Source organism: Pimephales promelas, chromosome 12 (assembly GCF_988280905.1).
Source record: "Pimephales promelas chromosome 12, fPimPro1.hap1.1, whole genome shotgun sequence".
Lineage (NCBI taxonomy): Eukaryota > Metazoa > Chordata > Actinopteri > Cypriniformes > Leuciscidae > Pimephales > Pimephales promelas.
In genome coordinates, this window is record NC_142780.1 from 1,600,033 (window position 1) to 1,624,748 (window position 24,716).

Sequence of the window (24,716 nt, forward strand, 5' to 3'; positions counted from 1 at the left end):
TTAGTCAAGAGCAGAGAGCGATTTTCTGTTTTTCTATTGCCATGTCAGGTTCATTAGGCTGCTGTCACTTTAAAACCCAAGTGTGGAATTCTATACGCCACGTTCCAAATTCCATGTTTGGAACTTTCAAATATCAAACGATACATTTAAACGTGTGTGTTGGAACGCTGTGCGACTGCATGTGTTGTGATTGGCCTTTCTCCGACCCCTCTGCATGCGTCGCTCAGAGCAGAACGGATTCAGTATTAAACGCAGGCACTCAAACTCGAGTTTGATGTCACTCTCGCCCCCTGGGTTTCATGTTTTCTTCTATTGTTTCAGCTAACAGATAAAGAACTTAATGCAATCCCACTAAGTGACACATATTACTAGCACTGCTGTAGTACACACAATCATTTTCAAAATACAAACCAGAGAAAAGTGTCGAGATGTGATAATAGGATAAGCTATAAACACATTACTTCTTACTCTAATGATGTTATATTTATAACGTCACGCTATTTTCCATCTCTCTCAAATGAAACGTTTCTGCACAAATGAGCAGAATATACAGGCATGTTCCCCTCTGTGCTTTGAGATGGCTTCTCACTATACCGTAAATCTGTCCGAGAGTGGTCAAATGAAGAGGCTAGACGTGTTACGAGAGCGTTTTGTCAACAGTGGTCAGATAAACTTAAATGATGGAACATCCAAAACAAATCACTTTGAAACGTTAATTAGCAGGAATAGTACTTGCTAGCTAACATGTGCTTACCGAGGAACCACCCAGAATCCACTCAAAACACACTAATATTGTGGTGGCAACGTTTGCATAGACACAAGTGAACATTTGGACAATATAAATGGAGGTAATGAGGCAATCATAAGAGACACTGGTTAAACCAAACTTGCAGGAGTAACGTAAGAGACCTGTGTTGATAAACGAGCAAAAGGGAATTGAATCTCTCATACTCTCAAACGCACAAATGCTGCATACAAAGACTCTTATAAATACAAGTGAAGTGCAATACAAGAACTGATTTAAACTTCTGTGAAATGATTATAACAGAAGAGTAACCGGCTAACCTGACAAGATCTGCAGGATTCAGTTTGGTATTTTTTTCTTCTTCACTGTAAAAAAATATATTTTCATGATTTGTAATCACATTTTTTCTTTTGTCAAATCAACTTAGATAATTTATGTAGTTCAGATAACATAATATTTTGAGTTTCTGATGATTAAATCAATCTCCTTCATTGTATTAACTCAATTTTTCCATTTCAATGACCTTAAAATTTTAAGGCAACCAGGTTACTTCATTTTTTTAAGTTAAACCAACAATATATATATATATATATATATATATATATATATATATATATAGTGTTGTATTAATTCATTTCTTTGTTTATTTGAATGTCTGGATTTAAACAATAAAATCATAAAATATATATAGATATAAAATCTATATATTGAACAGTGATGTATTTATTTTGCGTAATCTTAAATAGTTTCATTTATATTAATTTGGTGCTGTCAACCAAAGACACATTTTATTGCATATTAATTAATCGATTGCAATCTCAAACTCAAACATGTTTGTAGCTGAAAAAAACCACATGCAATTAAATTATTATATGACCAAATAAGACCAGATTTGAAACCGTTTCCCCCTCATTCATGCTATATGACTATAAGATTATACACAAAGCTCAGTAGTGTACAGATTGCTATCATGTTAAATGTGTAATTACACTAATATCTCCGATGTGTTGTTTGATGTCATAATGCACATGATGAGACACACGTTTCAGTTTTCTATACTCTCTTTCCACAATGATTCATGTATGACTCTTGGCTTTGTGCTGGTGCTCGTGTAATTACTATAGCAGCTAATCACCCGATATCAGTCTGGACAGTCAACGCTAAAGATGGGATATATGAAAAACGTTTGACTTGAGTGCTGTATAATTTTTTTATTTTTTTTTTAAATAAGGATCATGTTTCTAAAAAAAAACAATTATGTGTTGGCTCAAAAAACAAAATAAAAATGCAATTTATTTTGAGATAATATGACACAATGTCATATGTAAAAATGTCTGTTTACGTTATACAAATTAAGTCGCTCTTGATATCCTGAATCTTATAAAATATATTTCAGTTAAAATCCACAGTGCACACATGCTAAATGTAACTTATTAAGCATGTATATTTAATTAGCAAGTGTATATATAAATAGAAAGTTGTATAATGTTGAAATTAAATGAAATGATACCCAATATTTCACTTTAAATAAATTACATTTACATATTGACTTTTTTTTAAATTTAATATTTAACGTTTAGAATATCCAATGATTTGGATATGTCTTCACATTACAACACATTAGAAATGCAACGGTCTACAGTGTCTGCAAGGCAATGTTGTATTTGTATTTCTTTTTCAGGCTGTGTTGACTGCAGTTAATGCAGCCTGACTCAACTCACACTTTCTTTTTATACTTTTATACAGCCGTATGCATGCTATTATCTATCTTAGTTTTTTACACTTAATAGATCATTTGAATACATTTATTTAAAATTTGAGAAATTATGTCTATTGACGTTTATATTTCACAACGTGAAGGTCTTGTATAAATACATTTTAAATTGTGGTTATTTCTTAAATAAATGAAACCCTCGGCACTTCTGATGTTTCTTCTGAATGCCTGTGGGTGAGTTGGAGACATTACTACAACTGTTGGCTCATTGAAGAGAAGATGAACTGCTGTGAACTGATCGACCCCGAACAAGATTTGGCTGTGTGTTTAAAGAGAGTTGCTTTGCATCTTATAAATAGTTTAATATGTGTGATTATTGCTTTATCAACAAAGCAATAAAATGGGTTTCAAAAATCACATTCTTTTCCCTCATACACTGTTAAAATGAATATGCTTTATCTAATCAATAGAATTGTGGCAACAGATTACAAGCAACATTATTAATTCAATTTAACAAATTAGAATTGAGTAATAATTAATCAAATTATTCCTTAAAAGTTAACCATTTAAAATGAGTTATTACAAAAATATCTCATTAACAGACAGACGTCAATGATTTTTGAAGAACTCTTTATTTTATATTGCCAACATTGAAGACACTTGATGTTAACAAGCAGAATCACTGAAGGAGACAACTGTAATTTTGAAACAAACACTGATCACCACAATGGTGACTTAAATTTATGTTTTTTTGGTTGTTTTAAGTTTTACTCATTTTAAATGGTTAACTTTTAAGGAATTAATTTTATTAATTATTACTCAATTCTGATTGGTCAGCTGGAGCAGTGTGATGTTATTGGTCGAGCTCTTCGAGTGTGTTTTGGAAATGCCCCGCCCCTTTCCATAACTGCCAGTTAAACACTCTACTAACTAACTCAACCAGGCCCCGCCCCTTTATTCCATGCATAAATTATTATAATGAGGAATATTGTGACGTGTTCGTTCCCGGAATAAACTCAAGACTACAATGGAGGCGTTTCAGGAGTTCAGGAACATGCGTAAGAGAAAAAGCGTAATAGGCCTCTTTAACTTTTGAAACCATGTTTAATCGCTGAACTTCTGGTAGATTCGAGACCATCCCTAATCTTGACAACAATCAAAGTATACAGTTCAAATAAGGAGGATGCTGACATCTGGGACGTACTGGTTTCAGTGGTAATGTTACCGAATGGTAGATAAACCTACGAGTGAATATTTTGGAGCGGGCAAACCAGCTTTCCACGAAAACCTGTAATGGAGTTGCCCCTGCTGGGAGTAGGTGCTTGTCTTCATGGTTGTGTCAGGAAGCACAGAAATACATTACAAACGCAATGGTCTATTGTAAACACACGGTGCCGAAATGCTCACGCTAGATTAGATAACCCAGGGCTCTCTCACAACAACACTCGGGCCGCGAGGGGGGGGCGATGACATTACGGCTGTGGCAGAAATACTGATGATTTCCCATTTAACACTCCATTGAGCTCCAGGTTATTCCAAGTCCTGACTGGAGCCGAGATGCTGGAAGTACTTTTCAGCAGTTTTTTTTTTTTTTCATCCCGTTCCCCCCTCGTGGGACGCCGAATCCATTTGCCCACAATAAAGAGCAGGAGGTTATTTTGTTGGGTCTCTATAGGACAATACCAGATGTGTGTGTAAAGTAAAGTGTGTTTGGGAGGCTGCGAGACAGGAGACAGAGAGAGATGAAAAGAGGGGTAGAGAGAGATGATAAAAGCCCAGGAAAGCTGGTTTAACAGGAGACAGTAGCCGTCTGAGTCGAGCTCCGGCCTGTTTGCCAAACAAAGAGCCGGCAAACTCAATTAAAGGGCAGATTTCCCTCCGGATGAAGGGCGATGTGAAATTATCCCTGCCTGTTAAACCTGTCACTTCATTTCACTCTAATTATTACCTCTGATCCCCAGGAACATTTAGCTAATTGTTTTTCTCTCTTCTCCTTCATTATGTTTAATGTGACATCAAGAAGCTGCTTTATGGCTTAAGCCCTGGGGTCCTTTCCATAGCGAGAGAAAAATTGATTTTCTGTGTCTCGAAACTGATATTAGTGTGACATTCTGTTTATTTCTTTATTTGGTTCCTTCATTATGTGCGATTTTGCGATCCAGTGGAACTGTCGTGCTGGTGTTGTAATGTCAAAAGTGGTTTCAATCGAGTATTACGTTTCATGTTATCTATTAATTCAACCCATGATTTGAGTGGAAATCGTTCAGCGTGAACAGCTCTGTAGAAAAAGATTATTAACTAGAAAAGGAGGACATATGAATGGCTTGTCTGAGAGTTTGAAAGTTATGTGGACCTCATGTATACCTCATTGGCCTAAAAGTCATTTAGGGGAGTGAGAAAGACATTCTAAAATCGAATTAACTTCTACAAATAATGATTGTACGAAACTGCGTACGGACTCGAACTGAACAACTAGTTGTTAATGAGAGACAGACAAGAGAAGAAAAATATGCCTTCTTATACTGTGGTAATGACATTATAGTCAGTATTGGGAAACCTACTTTATAAATAGCTTTTAGTTAGACATGGTAGTCACTCAAAGTAGTGAAACTATGGCTGTAAACAACATTATAGGCTGATATATAGGTATCTACCACAAAAAACAAAGGGTATCTTAACCCTTGTGCAAGAATTAAAAAATTACTGTCAAAAAACTGTTTGGTATCATTTTAAAGAAGACACTTTGCAGATTAATGCTGAAGTAAAAATAAATAAATAAATAAGTAAATAAAAAAAAGTTATATAGGTATACGTTTATGAAAATTGTTTATAAAAAATATTTTATATAAAATATATATTTTATAAATCAGGTTGAACTCTAAAACGGCAAGAAAATCAAAGGCATAAATCTAAATAGGTTGAGGATGATATCTCCAAAAATGAGCTTTCGGCCCCATTGGGTGCCAGTAAAAGCCCACTGGTGCACACAGTGATTGGATTTGTTATAACACACATACTGACCACACTCTGACATCCATACCAACACACCCACACATATATCGTTGCATAATTTATCCAGTTGGCTCTATAATATGGCGCTGTAGCAATGGCGACAGGCAGCAGCAGTGTGTGCAGAGTGTGTGCAGAGTGAGAGCGTTGTTTTTAACGTTTAATCAGTTTTAGTTTTATATTTAAAGTTGTTTTTAGTGATCTGCGTGCGACGGTGATAATAATGACTCACCTAAGTTTGACGGGCTGTTTCATCCTCCTGACGCTGTTCTGTAAACTTTTGGGAGTACTATGTGTACACGAGTCCCTCCAATACACCCGCGAGTTTCTCCTGTTCCTGCGCAACTCTGATACGGGCATCGTGGACCCCTCGGCGGCTTTTCCATCAGAGATCATCCAGTCGGCAGCCGCCCCCCACGCAATGAACCAGAGTGGGGCACCCAGGACAGGAGTGAGGAAAAGGGGGAGACGCGGTGGTGTACGGCAGAGACTGAAGCGACAAGGCTATCGCCGGATACCTCTTCCTTCAATCATCCTCGCAAACGTCCAGTCCCTTCGTAATAAAGTGGACGAGCTCCAGGCAAAAGTAAAGTTCCTCTCGGAATATAGAAACACCTGTCTCATCGCCTTGACAGAGACGTGGCTCAAGGAACAGGATCCACTCTCTGATCTCGAGTGTGACGGGTTTGGGGAACCTGTCCGTCTTGACAGAGACTCCACAGTGACGGGAAAATCACTTGGTGGAGGCTTATGTCTTTACATAAACAAAAAATGGTGCAATACGGTTATTGTCAGAGAAACACTGTGTACTTCTGATATTGAACTTCTGTCGGTGTCTCTACGCCCCTTTTACCTGCCCAGGGAGTTTCCACAGATATTTGTGACACTTGTCTACATTCACCCGAGGGCTAATGCGGATCTAGCAACTCGAGCTATAGTTAATTGTGTGCAGCGGCTTCAGGGGATTTCACCTGAAGCACCAAACTTTATTATGGGCGATTTTAACAATTGTAAACCAGGGAAGTCCCTGTGTAACTTTTATCAATATGTCACTTGCGCAACCCGACGGTCCAGAAGCCTGGACCTCTGTTATGGATCTGTCAAAGGCGCTTATAAATCCTACAGCAGAGCTCCGCTCGGTACGTCTGACCATAACTCCGTTTATTTGGTTCCGTCCTACAAACCGGTACTGAAGAGAAACAAGCCGGAACGAAAATTGGTTCCGGTTTGGTCAGAGGATTCAATTCAGTGTCTACAGGAATGCTACAGCTGCACTGACTGGGATCTATTTAAAAATGAATGTACGGACATTGATGAGCTCACAGAGACTGTTTCTGCATACATTACCTTTTGCGAGGACATAGCCATCCCTCGTAAATCCATCTTCATATACCCAAATAATAAACCATGGGTTTCTAAATCTGTCAAAAGCATAATCAATCAACGAAACATTAGCTTTAACCAAGGCGATATGTCTCAATACAGAGTACTTCAAAAACAAGTTAAAAGGGAACTTAAGCTGGCCAAACGTAATTATAAAAACAAAGTCGAGAACATGTTGAGCACAGGCAACTCACGTCCTGCATGGGACGGCGTGAAAGCCATGATGGGGATGCAGCCTAAGAAGGGTCCGATTTCCATAAATGGTATGTCAGATCTTGCCCTGTCTAATGAATTAAACACTTTTTATAATCGCTTTGATATTTATGATTTTAGTGAGGAGCTGTCAGTTTTTAATAACGTTGCCCCCGGGCAGTGTAAAGTCCAGATTGACAGAAATAAGGTCCTGTCACTCTTTAGAGGTACGAATGAAAGGAAAAGTCCCGGCTCTGATGGCATTGGTGGCCGTATATTGAAGAACTGTGCTGAACAGCTCGTAGACATTTTTTGTTTTATTTTTAGAATGTCTTTGCATCATCACACTGTTCCTCGCATTTGGAAAGACTCAATTATTGTTCCGGTGCCTAAAATCAAATCTCCAGTGTCCCTTAATGACTTCAGGCCTGTGGCGTTAACGTCACTCATTATGAAAACATTGGAGAAGATCGTGAAAGACGAACTTTTAAAATCTGTCCAAGATCTACTAGATCCGTTTCAATTTGCCTATAGGCCGAACCGGGGTGTGGAAGATGCTGTCTGTACTCTCTTGAATTTAATTCATACCCATCTCGAGAATGCAAAGAGTTTTGTGCGGCTGGTTTTTATCGACTTCTCTTCAGCTTTTAATTGTATCCAACCACATATTTTAGCAGGGATTCTGAAAGGTACATTTAATATAGATCCCTGTCTTATTTGTTGGTTGATGAATTTCTTAACTAATAGGTCTCAACGAGTAAGAGTGAATGGTATGCTATCTGATGTTCTCCTTTCTTCCTCCGGCTCCCCTCAGGGCTGCGTCCTCTCCGCGATCCTATTTATTTTATACACAAACGCTTGCCAAAGCCGGCATACTGGGCGTCATATCATTAAGTTTGCCGACGACTCGGTAATAGTGTTATTGCTGACGCATAACGACCCTGAGCATGGTGCTATTTTAAATGATTTTACAGAGTGGTGTAAATCGTCTTTCATTAAGATTAATGAAACAAAAACTAAAGAAATGCTGATTGATTTTAGCACAAATTCTCACGCCGTCTCTTCTACTCTTATTAATGACCAAACTATAGAAGTGGTGAAACAATATAAATACCTAGGCATTATCATTGATGACAAACTCACTTTTGAGCCACAGGTTGACGCCATCTGTAAGAAATCACATCAACGTATGTTTTTTTATCGTAAACTTCGCAATTTTAATGTCGATAACACTTTTATGAGGATGTTTTATTGTTGCTTTATTGAATCTATCCTTTCTTTTGCTCTTGTGAGCTGGTTCGGGTCCATCACACTTAAAAATAGAAATAGGCTACAATATTTAGTGAAAGTGTGTGGCAAAATTTCCAATAACCATTTGTCCGATATAAAAGTCATATACGAGACAAGGATCCTTAAGAAGGCACAATCGATATTGGCCGACCCTAGTCACCCCTTGAACAGTTGTTTCATCTTATTGCCGTCGGGCCGCAGATTCAGTTTACCTAAATGCAAGACAAATAGACATAAAAATTCTTTTGTCCCTTCAGCTATAGGCCTTTGTAACAAGTCAATGTAAGTTGTAGATCCGTGTGTAGCATGTAATTGTTTAGGTGTTTTAAACTTTATTTTATTTATTAATGTTTGTACGGCTGCTGTTTGTATTTGTATTTATTTATGTGTATGTGTTATGTCATATGCTGCGGCACAACAAATTACCCCTCGGGGTTAATAAAGACTCCTTGAACCTTGAACCTAATATCCTGAAGCAGAAAAGAGGAATAAAGTGTTATTAGTTTTATAGGCCAAACCTAAAAAAAAATAAAAAAAATAGCACCACCTGATAAAAAAAAAAGTAAAAATTACAATTTTAAAGCTTTGCCAAAACAATGAAAGCCTCTTAACAAAGATTGCATAATTTTATAGGTAACTGAATCTGGGATTAAAATTGGCAGTTTTAATGGGTTTCAATGGGGACATTTTTGTCCAAAATGTGCTGAGAGGGAGTATTTTGTGTAGCTAATTCAAAATATATATTTTTTTTTTAATGAAAATGATGGTGAAATAGTACAATTCCAATAAAAATACACACCTGTGCAAAAATTGTATGCAGTTAGCATTAACACAGGCAAAAAAAAAAGAAAAACGAAAACTGAAAAGGACAAAAATGTCCATAAGGATGTACAAGGGTTAAATAAAATGACATTACTTTAACCAATACCACCTGTCAGTGTGTGCATGGCCATTGTAACAAAGTATAGTGGCAGAAACTTGAAAATGTACAATGTGACTTAAAATAAAATAAACAAACACTAACAAAATGAAAGTAGAGTGGCAGCCCCTCATGGACGACTGCAGCATAAACGAATCAAAACAACAGCATAAAGTCCCACGTCTGGTCCTTTCTCGTCTTCCGTTGCCATCACTCCTCCCGGAGCTCCTCCGTGAAACTCGAGACCTGTGTGGCATGTGTCATTAACACTCGCACCACTGGCCTCATTCCTCTCCCACTGCTCTCGGCCCCGCCCTGCTTCAGTCCACCCACACACATTGACCCCATTGGGTTAGAGAGGGGGACACTCATGGTGCATTGCCATCCGGTCCTCCACTAGCTGGGAGAACTCCTTCGGAAGGAAAGGAACCAACAAATGTTCAAACTAACTTCAAAACGAAAAATCACAACAAAACGAAAAGTAAAAGTAGGCAGCTCCTCACAGACGACCTCTGGCAAAACATCACAACGTGGTAAAAACAGTAAATGGCTGTCAACTCAGCCTGTTCTCACGTAAATGCGTCTCTATAACACGCATCGTGTATTGTTGTGTAATTTATACGTGAAAATTTGTTTTATGCACACATGATTCACAGTTTTCGTATGCATTAACACCACCCCACACCACTAATTCTACTCAAACGTATAATACACACGCACCTCACATCACTAACCAACCCATGCGCATCCGTAAAAACTCACTTTAGCATATAAATTACACGACAATACACATGCGTGCTATAGAGACACATTTAGTGTGATCGGGTTGGTCAACTGAACTGAGAAATATGCATTTTGCCTCTATATTAGTAGTTATAGCAACTTGTGTCATGGATGGAGTTAGAGTCATAATGGAGTTTATCCAATAATCGTTGAGCTTCGTCAAGCCAATGAATACTCTGGTCTCAAGATAAACAGAACAACTGGCACACAGTTCACAGTTAATAAACAGGCAACTCTGCTGCCAAAAAAGCCGCCAGCTTTGATTTGTTGGCAAAATATACCTCCATAACCATAACTAATTTGAGGTATTTTGTGACACTTTGACTGAAGTAGACAAATTGAAATCAAACTATGAATGAATTATAGGTAAGGGAAGAACTTGAAACTGCAGGTGTAATTAGTTGTTGATTTGCAGACTGTGATTACAGGCAACTGTAGTTTGGCAGAGGTGTCTTCTGTAGAGAGCTGGGATATGCTTTCTCTGGATTTATATGAATTTCCATAATTTGCGTATGCAGGCTGAGACTGCGAAAATGCTGTTTTTCAATACATGTAATGCATGTTTCACAAATCAGCCTATTAAATTATAACTATTTTGATATATTTAAAATGTAATTTATTCATGTGATGTAAAGATGAATATATTTAGTATCATATTTCACTGCTGCATTGTGCCATCCTCGCACAGTACTGTTGTGTAGAATATCTCAGCATATTCCTTCCATATCTCATCACTCAAACATGATACGATCTGAACATGAGCCAGGCTTTATGCAATCCTCCAAATAAAAGGTTAAAACGTTCCCAGAGCAACATTTCAGTGGTTCATGGATAAGCAGTGCAAGAGCCCTTGTGACACAAGCCTGTATCTGTAAATCTACGTTGGAACATGGTTCTCCTGAAGATGCTTCATTTACAAAGTGCAGTTTGTAACTCTGTCCTAATTTTCCTAACGATGATTGGTTTGGACTGGAGGTTTGATTATTCTGATATTAACATGAGTAATCAGCTGGGTGTTAAGTTGACTTGTCCCCGTCTGTGAATGAGGTGTTTAATATGCGTGTGAAGGCAGGCGGTGTGTGACCCTGTGCTGCTGTGTGTGTGTTGAACATGTGTCTGGGCCCGTCAGGATAAGCGTGCGTGTTTGAGAGAGCGACGGGTGGATCAGTGCAGACTGAGCTTGAGTGGATCTCTGCTCTCATTTCCCTGGAGGTTCAGCGAGGTCGAGATCTGCGCGATAGAGCATGTGTGTGTTTGTCTGTCAAAGCGCCTCTCATCCATCTATCCATCCGTCCGTCTGCCTCTCTGCTGAGTTCAATTCACTTGTATCGCGCTTTTCACAATACACATCATTATAAAGCAGCTTTACAGAAAATGCTTGAGTCCACATTACAGTTTAAGTCATGCATTTCATAAATTTACATATACAAAATCAAAGTTAGCGAAAAAGGCATTCATTTAAACAATGCGACCATTTTAATGCTCATTAAAGTAATGGATACTTGCTTGTTAACAAATGATTATGAAAAATGTAGCATTGGTACATTTTGATTCAGAGTTTGCATCATCTAAAGTCTTTGTGGGAGTTGGCGCAAACACCTCTCATCTATATCCACCTCCTATCCACCCATTCATCCGTCCGTCCATCCACTCATCAATCCCACCTATCCATCCATCCATCCATCCATCTATCCATCTATCCATCCGTCCATCCACCCATCCATCCATTCCACCCATCCAACCACTCATCCGACCATCCATCCATCACACCCATCCATCCATCCATCCATCCATCCACCCACCCACACATCCATCCATCCATCCACCCACTCGTCCACCCATCCACCCACTCGTCCACCCATCCATCTATCCATCTGCCCACTCGTCCGTCCATCCACCCACCCATTCATCCGCCCACTCGTCCATCCATCCACCCACTCATCCACCCATCCTCCCACCCATCCATCCGCCCACTCGTCCGTCCATCCACCCACCCCTCCATCCACCCACTCGTCCACCCATCCACCCATCCATCCATCCGCCCACTCGTCCATCCATCCATCCACCCACTCGTCCGTCCATACACCCACCAAACCCACCCACCCATTCAACCACTCGTCCGTCCATCCACCCGCTCTCTCGTTCGTTCGTCCATCCACCCACCCACCCACCCACTCGTCCGTCCATCCACCCGCCCACTCGTCCGTCCATCCACCCAACCACCCATCCATCCATCCGCCCACTCGTTCGTCCATCCACCCCCCCCATCCATCCATCCATCCGCCCACTCATCCGTCCATACACCCACCCACCCATTCACCCATTCGTCCGTCCATCCACCCGCCCTCTTGTTCGTCCATCCACCCACCCATCCATCCACCCAGCCACCATCCCACCCACCCATCCATCCGTCCGTCCATCCATCCATCCATCCATCCGAAATATAATATAATAGAAAAGGAGTGACATTCACGTTTACCTAAATAGGTTAATTAGTTCAACAAGAATTCAATTCAAATGGAATTTTGTCAGATATGTGTTGATAACTAGTTTACAACTGCTTTAAATGTGGCTCATCTCGTCAGATTTCTGTTTATATTCCCCGTCTTTAGTTTATCTCTCTTAGTCACCGTCAATTCTCAGCTCTCACTCACAAGCCACTCTTTCTGTACAGGAGCGTCTCGTTCATCTGCGATACACTCATGCTCTGTTCCCATTATTCCAACTCCATCACTCTCCATCACTCATGTGCAGCAGTCATCTTCAGGGGTCGTTTCCCTACATCATTTCCCACACAAGAGACGGGCTACGCAGAAAGCATATTGTCATTACAACCGAAAAGCCGACCGTAATAATGATACATTTTACACAGTCAATTTCCCTCCCCATCGAGCCTGTTCTCATGACAGCGTTTTAAGATCTTAATGGCGAGGTGCGTCCCATCTCTCCCATATATTCATGCTCGTAATGCCCTCGGTGCAGTTCTACATTTGAAAAACTCTGAATAACTCTAAATCTAAGACAGACTGTGATGTTTGCAGAGCTGGGTGGAGTCGTAAGGCAGGAGAGCCGAGGGATAAATTACGCCGAGCACATTGAAAGCAGTGAAAGAAACAAACATAAAGCCCCATCTGGAATATTGCCCCAGGCAGGATCACAAAAACAAACAACAGCCTGGAGGCAGGCCTTTCTGATTCAACGTGCACAAGCACTCGCACGTCCATACTGTTTTCTTCATCTTTAAACACTCAGGTTCTCCATGGCATGAAACATACAATTAAAGCCATGGAACGGATCAATTAAAGCCAACTTTACTACTTTTGGCTATTTAATGAGTATAAAAATAATCCTGTACTGGCAACTGTGGTTTCCAGCAACATACCGTAACTATAATGTGTGTTACTGTTTTTGTTTTAGAGCATATAGCTGTTCAATTAAAGTTTTAAAGTAGCTGACAATACGGTATTTAGCTGTTCATTTCAAAAACAGTAACACACCGTATTTTTACGGTAAACTGCTGGCAACCACAGCTGCCAGTAGTTTACCGTTTTTTTACCAGATTATTTTTTACAGTGAAGTGAGTATACCGTAACGGAAGCAGAACTGAAGGTGATTGGCTTAACTTTACGATGCATCCTCACATGCATCATTGATGTTATGACGTTTTGATGAGTGAATAACTGACGTCTTGGGACGTCTTTTGACCATACGTCAACATCGCCTTTTTAGGGTACCCTTAAACGTCGGTTACATGACCTTATCGGATCCTAACCCTACCCCACACCTAAACCTACCCCGTCACCTAACCGACGTTAAAGGTAAAGCGTCAGTTGTATGACGGCCCGGGATCGTCAACTAACCAACGTTTAAGGGTACCCTAAAAAGGCGGATGTTGACGTATGGTCAAAAGCCGTCCCAAGAGGTCAGTTATATCACGACATGGGATGAGACTGTGTTATTATGATAACCAAACAAACTAGACAATGATCTAACTCACCAACACAGTGGTTTTCTAGTTATATTCGTGGTGTTGTCACTTCATTTAAGATGCCCTTTGTGTTTGTGGTAGATAACTATATATCAGCCTATAATGTAGTTTACTGCTGTTGTTTCACTACTTTGAAACAGTATCATGTCTAACTAAAAGCTATTTATAAAGTAGGTTTCATGTCATTACCCAGAATGCCCCCAAGCAAATACATTTCTAGTGTTCTCAGAAATCCCATAATCCAACGAGTCTTTCCATAACCATCTGGATGATTGACAGGTGTGTGAGACTTGTTTAGTTGGGGCAGGAGGAGTCATCCTTCACTCCACATACACCAGAATATCACACTCGATGGCAGCCCAGCCCTCCTCAAGCAATTTTATGATTCGTTTAGCTCAATGAAGGCTGTTTATTACAGTTTATTTATCAATAATGGAGTCTTTATAATTCAGTCTTGAGGCTGAGAGCAGAATGCATTCAAAAGATTTCGAGGCCCAGGCATTGATAGGCTTGAAGACCTAATGCACGGACCCATTATGATGATACACAACCGTTGTTGTTTTTTTTTTTTCTCAATTGTTTACATTTACTTAATACATAACCAAGTAGATACTTGGGGTATTTTGTCATAATTGTGTGTGTGTGTCTGTTCAAGTGCAAGGAGCACGTCATCTGAGATGCTATCTGAATTGAGTTTCTTGAGTTTGAATGTGTAAATGCCCATGCCCAGAGTGTTGTGATTTAGTTTATTGCGAATCCAAGTGGATTTGCAGTGCTGAATACGGCATCTTCTCGGCATGTCGACAACACGACCAAGTCCTCCAGGTATCAGCCACAACAGCCATGTTTGAGGGCGGGTCAAAGTAAAAGATTTTTGCAGGCAGCAAATGAATGGTTTGGTAGTTCATAATCAACTAATTCTTTTAGGAGACAACAACTTATGAAGTATAATAGGGGCACTTTAAGAGTGACCGATGGACTGTGATGAAGAATACGTTGCTTTGACTAGTTTTGCTCATGGACTGTTAAATCAACACTCAGGAATAGGTAAGCAACACTTTCCAGGTATTACATCAGAAAATTGAAGAGTTAGTAGAGAGAGAGACACTGAGAGATACTGTACAGAGAGAGTCAGAGACACACACAGAGAGAGAGAGAGAATAAGCAAGCATGTTTGCGTGGGGTGGTTGGGGGATATGTCAGGATTGTTTATTCGCTATTAAGACAAGTACATAAAGAGTCTGAAATTTGGCCCCAACAATAGTCAGCCAAAAGAAGCAGAGTCTTCGGCTCGGGGCCAACATCCCATCATATTTATCTAACACACACACACACACAGAGCCTAAAACGCATAATAACCCTGCTGACACATGTCATCGTGTGCCATCTTAATGTGACTCACCTCAGCTCAGTTATGAAATTAATTTAAGGCATAAATGACACATCCCGCCGAGCCGAAAGTCTCTTCCTCTGTTTTATTGTCTCTCTCTGCCTCGTACTGTCGCTCCTCTGCGTCTCTGAAGCCTGCGCATCTCTCATACATACACAGCTGCTGCCGTCTTGCATCTCTGTTATATTTATCATTAGTATTGGAAATGAAATCGATGGACGTTAGTGTTATTGGTACTGTAATGTTGTTGTTGTTGTTTAATAATATTCATCTTCTGGCCTGGATGATTGTTTTGTACACTGTAATGAATTTATGATAATAAACAGGTGAGATTACTTATTTTTAATAAGTGGTATGTCTGTACTATATCCTTTAAATGTCTAGTTTCAACTTAAGTCATCTTGGCTGAACGCTAGCAACTGTTTGTGAAAACTGGTAATTTTGTTCTGCGATATAACAACTGGCTGGATGTACAAGTAAACCATGTCACAGCGGGACAAATTTCGCTCGCGATATTTGCCGACGTTTAACGCCTCGTGACTAAACAAAGGGCGCCAATGTGAGTGTGCACACCGATGCGTGAAACACCATGTGTAAAAGCGTCATTTTTAAAAAACGCCTCGAGTTCTTTTTTTTTCTTTTTTTTCAATCTATCCGACCAATGAGATTGGCGCTTTTGCTCACGTGTTCTGAAGTTACAGTAAAACACAACTTGGGGGCACTCAAAACGGACACAAAACGGTCTTGCCGAGCACACCTACGTAACGGCGAAGAAGATATACACCTTTTCGTCTACACAGCCAGGAAGAAATAAGACTAGGAAGATGCGAGGCAAGATGAATGTAGAGCTGCTGTTCTCGTTGGTGCTAGAACATAAATAAGTATATGACAAACGCGACTGCGACTACAAACATCTTTATAAAAGAAAACTGATATGGAGTGGTATTGCAGAGCAAATGGGCACCATCTAATGTCAGGGAATGAATTCGCATGTTCACTCGGCTCATCGTCAGCGAAAATCGCTTGGGTGTGAACACTAAAAACGAATAACGCGCGCTAATATTCGTCCTGGTGTGTACGGGCCTTAAGTGGAATTATTTCTTCCGTTTAAATTGCCTTCATCTGATTTTTTTCTTTCTATATTCATTTTTTTATAACCATATATAAATCTAAGCTCATATGGATCTCATATGTAATCAGTTACTTGAAATAAACTCCCAATCCAAAGAATTATGGCTGAAAATCTAATTAATTAAATTCAGACATAGCTGTATATAATGCACAACATAAGATCCAATTTAGGCACTGCTTGAGTACATTTTTAAATTATTTCAATAATTAAAGCTCTCTGTTGTATATTTTAATTTTTGATTTGTTCATTTTATTTTGCTAATCAAAAACACTTCATCTCTTACATCTGATATCTATCATCCTGTCGGCCTGCAAACGCACTAAACTCATTAATAGATAAACAGCACATCACCATGAAATATATGAAAAAATACTATTGGCCACACTATTCCCACATTTAAAATATCTGGGGCATGTTTGTTATTTTCAGTGGCATTTTTGATCCAAGCCCTGGTTGATTTGGACCCTGATTAACTCTGAGAATAGCAAACACACCAAGGTTATTATCATAAAAAGTTAACTTTTCAGTGCTGGGAGGTCTGATTTAATTAAACTCCAAAGCTGTCAGCTTATTTCTTCAGAAAACGACTCAAAGCATCAAGGGTAAACTTGTAGACAGCCAATCGTAGTTGTAGTTTGTTTCTGTGATATTCAAGACAATGCTAATCTATGATAATGCCACAACAACAGAGCAACCCCGCAGCAAATAGTGTTTCAGCGTCTCAAAACACTGTTAAAACAACACAGAACTGAATCACAGGCAAGTCTAGTTGATGCAGACGGTCAGGGGTTCGATTCCCCGGGAAAGCAAGAACTGATAAGAATGTGAATGTGTACATTGAAATGCAACGTGAGTCGCTTTGAATAAAAGCATTTGCCAAATGCATGAATGTAATGTAATTGAACAATAACTCCTCATCCCTTGCCTGGAACACAATAACAATATTAAAAAGTTATACAATTTAAAAAAAAAAAAAAAAAACTATCGCACACACAAAAATGCTTTAAATTCCTTCAACCATTTGTAACAGTTAAACATTATATTATTAATGCATCACTGAGCTATTTTCTTGACATTTCATTAACAAACAAGTCAGTTAATTACACGGCAATACGCAAACAGCTGCCCACCGTACCCATGATGCTGCAAACTCGATCTCTCGGACTATATGCTGAACAAGCATTATCTGCATTCATTCATTTTTGTGCATTTTTTAATCATTTAACTCTTATCTGTATTATTGTTTATAGTTTCTTTTTTAAATCTAACTTTCTAAATTGAATATTCATGGTCTAGAGCCCCAAAAGTCATCTCATGCACTTTAAATATTTCTAGCATTGCTCACTATGCTCATGATGTGTTTGGCCTCTGGCTCACATAGCTCTTTGACAACACACACACACATTTGTGGCTATGAAGCATTTCTCACATTAGCCTTGGGAGTCATGTATACTCACCCAAATGCACAAACAACAAAAGTCTGTCATGAGCATCACATGTGCAGTCAAGGCTGTGTAGCCTGAGCATACATTTACTGACAACACCATTGGCTGGGTGTCCATCCACCTATTTTTAAGTGCATTTTGGGATATTAGAAAACATTGGATAGAAACGGCAATATGTGCATGCATTTTAAAAATGTGCACAAAAAACGTATGTGGTCATTTGAGTCGGATAAATGTTTTATATTAAATGAAACGTGCATAAATGATGATGGAAACGAATTTACCAAATATATTCATCGATTGTACACCAAAAAAGTCATGTGACTTTATGATGGGATGATCTAACTGGACCGATTATGTTGCACAGTATCTGAAATGTTGTATTAGCCAAAGTCTGTCATGTAAGTGCTTCGGTATAATTACCTCCCAGAACTGTCTTACACGACTGCGTTCACAAACAGCAGGCATCCGCCTCAGGAAGCAATTTAACATGACTGCGTTTATTGCTTTTCCTCTGCGCTGTGAACAACAACAATAAAATATATACCACAGAAATATTTAGCAGCACAACTGTTTTCAACATGTGCAACAATAATGTGATTATTTCCAATGATGAGAATGAGGACTCAAGCCCCGTGACACGCAGCGACACAATCCCATTCATTTCAATGGAGCGCTGGCGACTTCCGGCGACACGAGCGACAGTGACCGTTGGCGACAGAATGTGGGCGTGTCAAGCGATGCGATTTGACTGTAATGTAAAATGATGCATGGAAAAGAAACTGTCGAGTAAGTTTCAGTGAGTTTCAGTGAACACTTTTGGGTAACACTTTAGAATACGGTTCCGTCGTTAATGAATAACTACACAAGAACTATTATATAAAGTACTATTAACTAAAATAAACTCTTATTAACGAATTAGTAAGTAATAGTTCACAGATGAAAGTGTTACTAGATACTTCTGTGGGAATTACTAATTATTTGGATCCGTATTATAAAGTGAAGATCATTGGAACTAACTAGTAATGACTCAAGTGTTACTAAAGACATTTTCTAAAAGTTACTAAAGTTCATCAAAAAATCTCAAAGATTTGCACAAATCATGACTAGATCATGTAGTAACACTTGAGTAATTACTAGTTAGTGTCCAATGATCTTCACTTTATAATACGGATCCAAATAATTAGTAATTCCCACAGAAGTATCTAGTAACACGTTCATCTGTGAGCTATTACTTACTAATTCGTTAATAAGGGTTTCTTTTAGTTAATAGTAGTTACTAGATTGTTAATAAACTTTTTCAGTAGTTCTCTGGGAAGTATTAAAAAAATAGTAGTTATTGATTACTTAATAGTGAACTACCACTTTCGTCTGTGCGCTATTACTTACTAATTCGTTAATCAGAGTTTCTTGTTAGTTAATAATAGTTACTAGATTGTTAATATTGTGTTACTCATTGGTTCTTGTGTAGTTATTCATTAACGAAGGAACTGTATTTTAAAATGTTACCCACTTTTGTTTTTGCCCCCATTTTTCATGAGCTGAACTCAAAGATCTAAGACGTTTTCTATGTACACAAAAGGCCTATTTCTCTCAAATATTACAAATCGGTCTAAATCTGTGTTAGTGAGCACTTCTCCTTTGCCCAGATCATCCGTCCACCTCACAGGTGTGGCGTGTCAAGATGCTGATTAGAAAGTATGATTATTGCACAGGTGTGCCTTATGGTGCGTTCACTACGCCTCATTTGAGCGTCAAGTTTACATGAACTGAGCGTCTGCCGCGTTAAGCGCAAATGATTTAGTTAGTGCTTTTTGCGAATTCACGTCTGCCCACCCGAATTGAAAAACCTGAACTTTGCCGTCAATTCGCGCCGCGTTAACCAATCAGGAGCCTGCTGCTTGCTCACGTGAAGAAGTATCTGGATGCTTTAATAAACCATTTTGTAATATGACTAAATGCCTGGTGTGGTTCTAATGCACAACAAAGCAAATATTTTATCACTTAAATCTTAAAACTCAAAACTTGTTCATTTTGTATTGAATGTTATTTATTCCATATCTAGATTTAGGTGGACACATACGGCGACGATGATCCCCACACCACTCTTCTGCTCTCCAGAGAAAATACAGAGCGCTGACTCTCTCGATGAATGCTCGATCAACATAAAAAAGATGGCCGCCAACGGATTTCGATTCTGACGCACGTGACGTGTGTAAATTTGGCTTTAAACTTTTGTTTTACAAGCGTCAGTTTCGCTCTTGATGCGCGAATGGATTCAAAGTGTATAACTAGACGCGGTAGGCTCAAATTTGACGCACTATTCGCGTCCGGTGTGAATGCACAGTTAGGCTGTCCACAATAAAAGGCGACTCTAAAATGTGTAGTTTTACAGTACTATATTGTAATTTTTACAGTACTATATTGCAAGTCTGTTTTTTTTTTTTACCATCATCACCTTTATTCACAAACCCAAAAGCACAAATGACGGGCTCACATGATCTATTCTATTCTATTCTATTCTATTCTATTCTATTCCATTTCTATTATTTCTATAATACATACAAGAATCAACAGTGAAATGTCTCTTGACTCACCAAATTTGTGTATGAGTGCAGGGAAATTCTGGAAACTCCCAGGTGTTGACAATTAATTCAAGAGTTACATCTTTTCCATAGTCAATTTTATTATTTTTTGGTTGACTGCTCTTCAATTTTAGTGTTTTTAATTAATTCTATAAATGAATACTGTATATAGGCACAGTGAGGTGCTCCATATGCCATAATGGATATTTTTTTAAAGTATTTTTTTGACCTGTAGGGATGTTCATGGCTCTATCACCACAGATGTTGATCATTCGTGACCATGTTAATCCCATGTGCTGCATGTCATATTTCCTTCATGATTATCTGACTGTTAAAGCTCAGAGGGATCACATGATAAGTGCTTTGTGTGTCAATATTAAGTGATTTTGATCTGACAACGGTTTCTGACATAAATACATAAATATGTTAACCTCACTCATCATGAACAGCTTTAAGAGAAGGGCATGCCTCACCTGTTGTACATTCAATGTTTCGATGTCATATTCCAACAAATCCAAATTATTCACCAGAAAATACTTTTTTTTTTGGTCCTCCCCCCTTTATTTGTTGGTCCTGGAGCAAAATTGCATTCAAATAAACACAGTCCTCAAATGTGGATCAAGTTTTGGCTGGCTAGCTCTGCTGGTAGATTTTGTAACTCACCCTTATTTGGGAAAAAGCATCTTTCACCATTGATGACCATTAAACATCAGTTACTGCAGTAAACGACCCCAGAGTCACGTTTTTATCCAGAGCCCCTATCAGGGATGTAGGGAAACCTCCCCGCCAGACCTCCACACTTTAACAATTCATAAAAGTGTTGAAAGCAATCTGAGCCGAGAAGATTAAATCTTCCAGCACAAGGCAGGGGAGGACGTGCGAATGAAGTGCAAAAAGAAAATGCATCCGAGGTAACGCTCACATCGGCTTACACAGGGGAAAAGCAGCTGTTAACGTGTTTAGCTTTGATTTCATTCAGGAGTGACATAATTGATTTTAATGAGATGTTTATGGAGTGAAGTGGTTGTATTGCTCAATCATTTGCCAGTGTGCCTGATGGGCTCTGCTATAGAAATGGACGGTATTCTCCAACATCCACAATTCTCTGCTTCGGTCTCTCTCTTTCTTGTCTTTTAGCTCTCTGTGTTGCTCAATGTAAGTGAAATGGCATCGGGTCCGTTTCCCATACAACGACGTAACTCGCTGCTTAACTAGCATATGATGCATCTTTGAAGAAATCACCTAGATAGTCATGACTGTTTCCTGAAACCGTATTTTTGCACGTTTGTCATTTGGCAGGTGGTCTGTTATGAGATCATTTCTTTTCAATAATTTTTTGCAATAAAGTAGAGATATGGCATCTGAGGATAATTCTCATTTGCTTCCACCCCCCGCTTATAAATATACTTGACTTGACAAAACAGATTCAATATTAAGTGAAGTTTATAGAGTCCATAAGGAAATATTGCTTTGATTATTGTGTTTGACCGCACCATTCAATTGACATATCTTTATATAACATTTTATTCACATGTAAATAAACAGTGTGATGCTCCAAAACTCTCAACCACATTAAAAAGCATAACCATTTTTTTTAAAAATTCTATTTACTTTTGACACCTACAAAGTGACTTTGTGGACTCTTTCTATTATCGATTTATGGTTTAGATGTTCCCGTACTAATGCAGATATCTTCTACAAACCCGATCTCATGACCAAATCGTACAAATTCGACGAATGATTAAAAAATGGCTAATTCGTAACAATTTATATGACCTCACTCGTACGAATTAGTACGGTTTTGCTAAATCGTACATATTTTACGAATTGGCCAATTCGTATGAATTCGTACGAATGACCTACCCCTTACCCCGCCCCTAAACCTACCCATCAGGTGGGTTTAGACAAATCGTACGAATTCGTACGAGTGAGGTCGTACGAATTAGACACTTTTTAATCATTCGTCAAATTCGTACAAATTGGTCGTGAGAAAGCGTAGCTTCTACTCTACAGTCGTTAAGATTAGGGATGCTAACTAACAATTGATGATCGATTAATTGTCGATAATAATTTAATCGCTAAAACTTTAGCAGGGTCATCATTAGTGTGTGTAGTTTTGAGGTGAACGTGGCTAAAACGTGCAGCTGAAACGAGCGTGCCGTAGTTACGAATTCTAAGTGTATTAATGTATTCAAGCCTTGCAATGGATAGAACATAATTAACCAAGGGTCCAAAATAACCTCAAAACAAGTGATTATACTGATCATAACTACATATTTGTGTAAAAAAACACAATAAAAATACACAGAATAAATAGTGTTCGACTGTTCCCGCTATGCATCGTCCCTAACCACCGTACCCGAGATCCGGTGTCCATTGGTTGAACTTTCAAATGACGTTGGAAAACAATTCGTCATGAACATTGGAAGTCGAATAGCTTAAGCCAAGCAGTATGTCATTGTCACTTATTGATCGACGCATTGTCTTATGTTGCGTTGGGGCTCGTTCCAGACCCCGTGGATCTACTGGTTTACTAATGTTTCGCGAAGTTACCGAAAAAACAAATGTGGCGCAAAAGCATAATGCATGATGTGCACTTTTTCATACAAATACTTGGTATAGTTTGTTTTTTAACTGAAATAAATATGCTGCTTGCATTCTGCTTGAGTCTATCTGTCCTATGATTTTACAGAACACATTTTCATGTAAAGCAGTTATTTTTTTTACGCTACGCAAATCAAGCACTTATAATATGTAAATTTAAACGCACTTAGTTATGGTCATATTCCCTATATTCACTGTAAACCCAAGTATATTTTGTGTTAGTTATGCAAGTGATTGTTAAGTATAGTTAGAATGTACATTTCCAGAAGAAAATGTGAAGTGGTGCTTGCAGACGCAAAACTCGCCACTCGGTTGCTAGACTGTGGTACATTATTGCATACGAGCCAACAACCATGTCTGTATGATATTCTGGGGCTGAGATACGGCTTATTCATGTGTTCAGGTGGTTACTAGGTTACTCTCTATGGTAGCTATGGTGTGCTTATACAGTGTATGAGATCATATTTAAAGACTAGTTGGCAGTCTAAGTAAAAAAAGGCTAAATCCATGTTTGTTCTATTTTCTGGAGCTGAGCTATGGCTTGAATATATTGCTTTATGGTTGCTAGGCTGCCCTAAATGGTTGCTAGGGCAGGAATATGAATGTATTATGTGTCTACTTGTTGGCTGTTTGATAGGCCGACTTAAAAGAGCCCAACTCCAAGTCTCTATGACCTTGTGGTCAAAAGATATGATCTCAGAAATTTTGTGCCAATGTTAAGTCTATGGGACTTTTTTCCCGGCCGATTTATCGCCCGCTGGACGAACATCATACAACCGATCGCTTAGAAAAGACATAACACACCTCTCCTCAATGAGCCGGTCGATTTGACACCTCACTTATGGGTCTACGACTAGTTAAGTAATCCGATAACTTAGTAGCCGGCCCCCCAGGCTCCGGATGTAAGAGGTTAAGGTTAACGATTAATCAATTAATTTATCGTTAATTTAAACAACGATTGATAATGGGAATTCATGTAAATTGACATCCCTAGCCAGCATGTTTTACAAGTCTTTACCAGTTTCTCATCTTCAGTGTGTATTTATGGGCTGGCTGCTGTGCTTTGGTATAGAGTAAGGCATGCCGACAGATCCATAATGCTTTGATGAAAATCTGAAGAAAACAAAGCATGGCTCCCAGGAGAGCCCACACACACCCTAGGCTTTGATTCCCCCCCGCTCCGTCACACAAAGCTGCGCTAATACACACTCACACACACAGGCTGGTAATAGGAGCGTTCATTTCGTATTCAGGTGGAGGCCCTGTCTTCTGTTTGTCTGATGTTATTACTTATTTATTATTCACAATGCATAAGCCAGGCTCATTGACGTACGTTGCCTCACTGGTGGACCGGGTGACTTAGGATAATGTGTATTCTCCACAGATAGGCGGCAGGGACCCAGTCTCGGCTGTCCCCTTTTAATGGCCCAGCCGGATGCCATAAAGAGGGGGATGGCGATCGGTCATGTGAATTCATGGCACGTTCCTTCCTGACAACACCTCGTCCCGTGTCTCATCTCCCTCCAAGACCAGTGGC

The 24,716-nt window shown here is 39.1% G+C and overlaps 2 protein-coding genes across 3 annotated transcripts in view; both read left to right on the forward strand.

Moving 5' to 3' along the window:
- Nucleotides 1–24,716, forward strand: part of grik2 (glutamate receptor, ionotropic, kainate 2) — a 227,643-nt gene that overhangs the window by 105,953 nt on the left and 96,974 nt on the right. The window lies entirely within an intron of this gene.
- On the forward strand, nt 5,581–23,852 carry LOC148976904 (uncharacterized). The gene is made up of 2 exons (XM_089118143.1): nt 5,581–7,953; nt 23,817–23,852. Exons 1-2 carry the CDS (start codon nt 5,692–5,694, stop codon nt 23,850–23,852), a joined length of 2,298 nt encoding a protein of 765 aa, XP_088974269.1. The 5' UTR covers nt 5,581–5,691.

What these genes read in the sequence shown, in the direction of transcription:
- LOC148976904 (XM_089118143.1), top strand. Translation starts at nt 5,692, where the DNA reads ATGACTCACCTAAGTTTGACGGGCTGTTTCATCCTCCTGACGCTGTTC. An exon ending in TTAAGTTTGCCGACGACTCG is followed by an intron (nt 7,954 to 23,816) that starts GTAATAGTGTTA and finishes GCTGTTTGATAG; the next exon opens with GCCGACTTAAAAGAGCCCAA.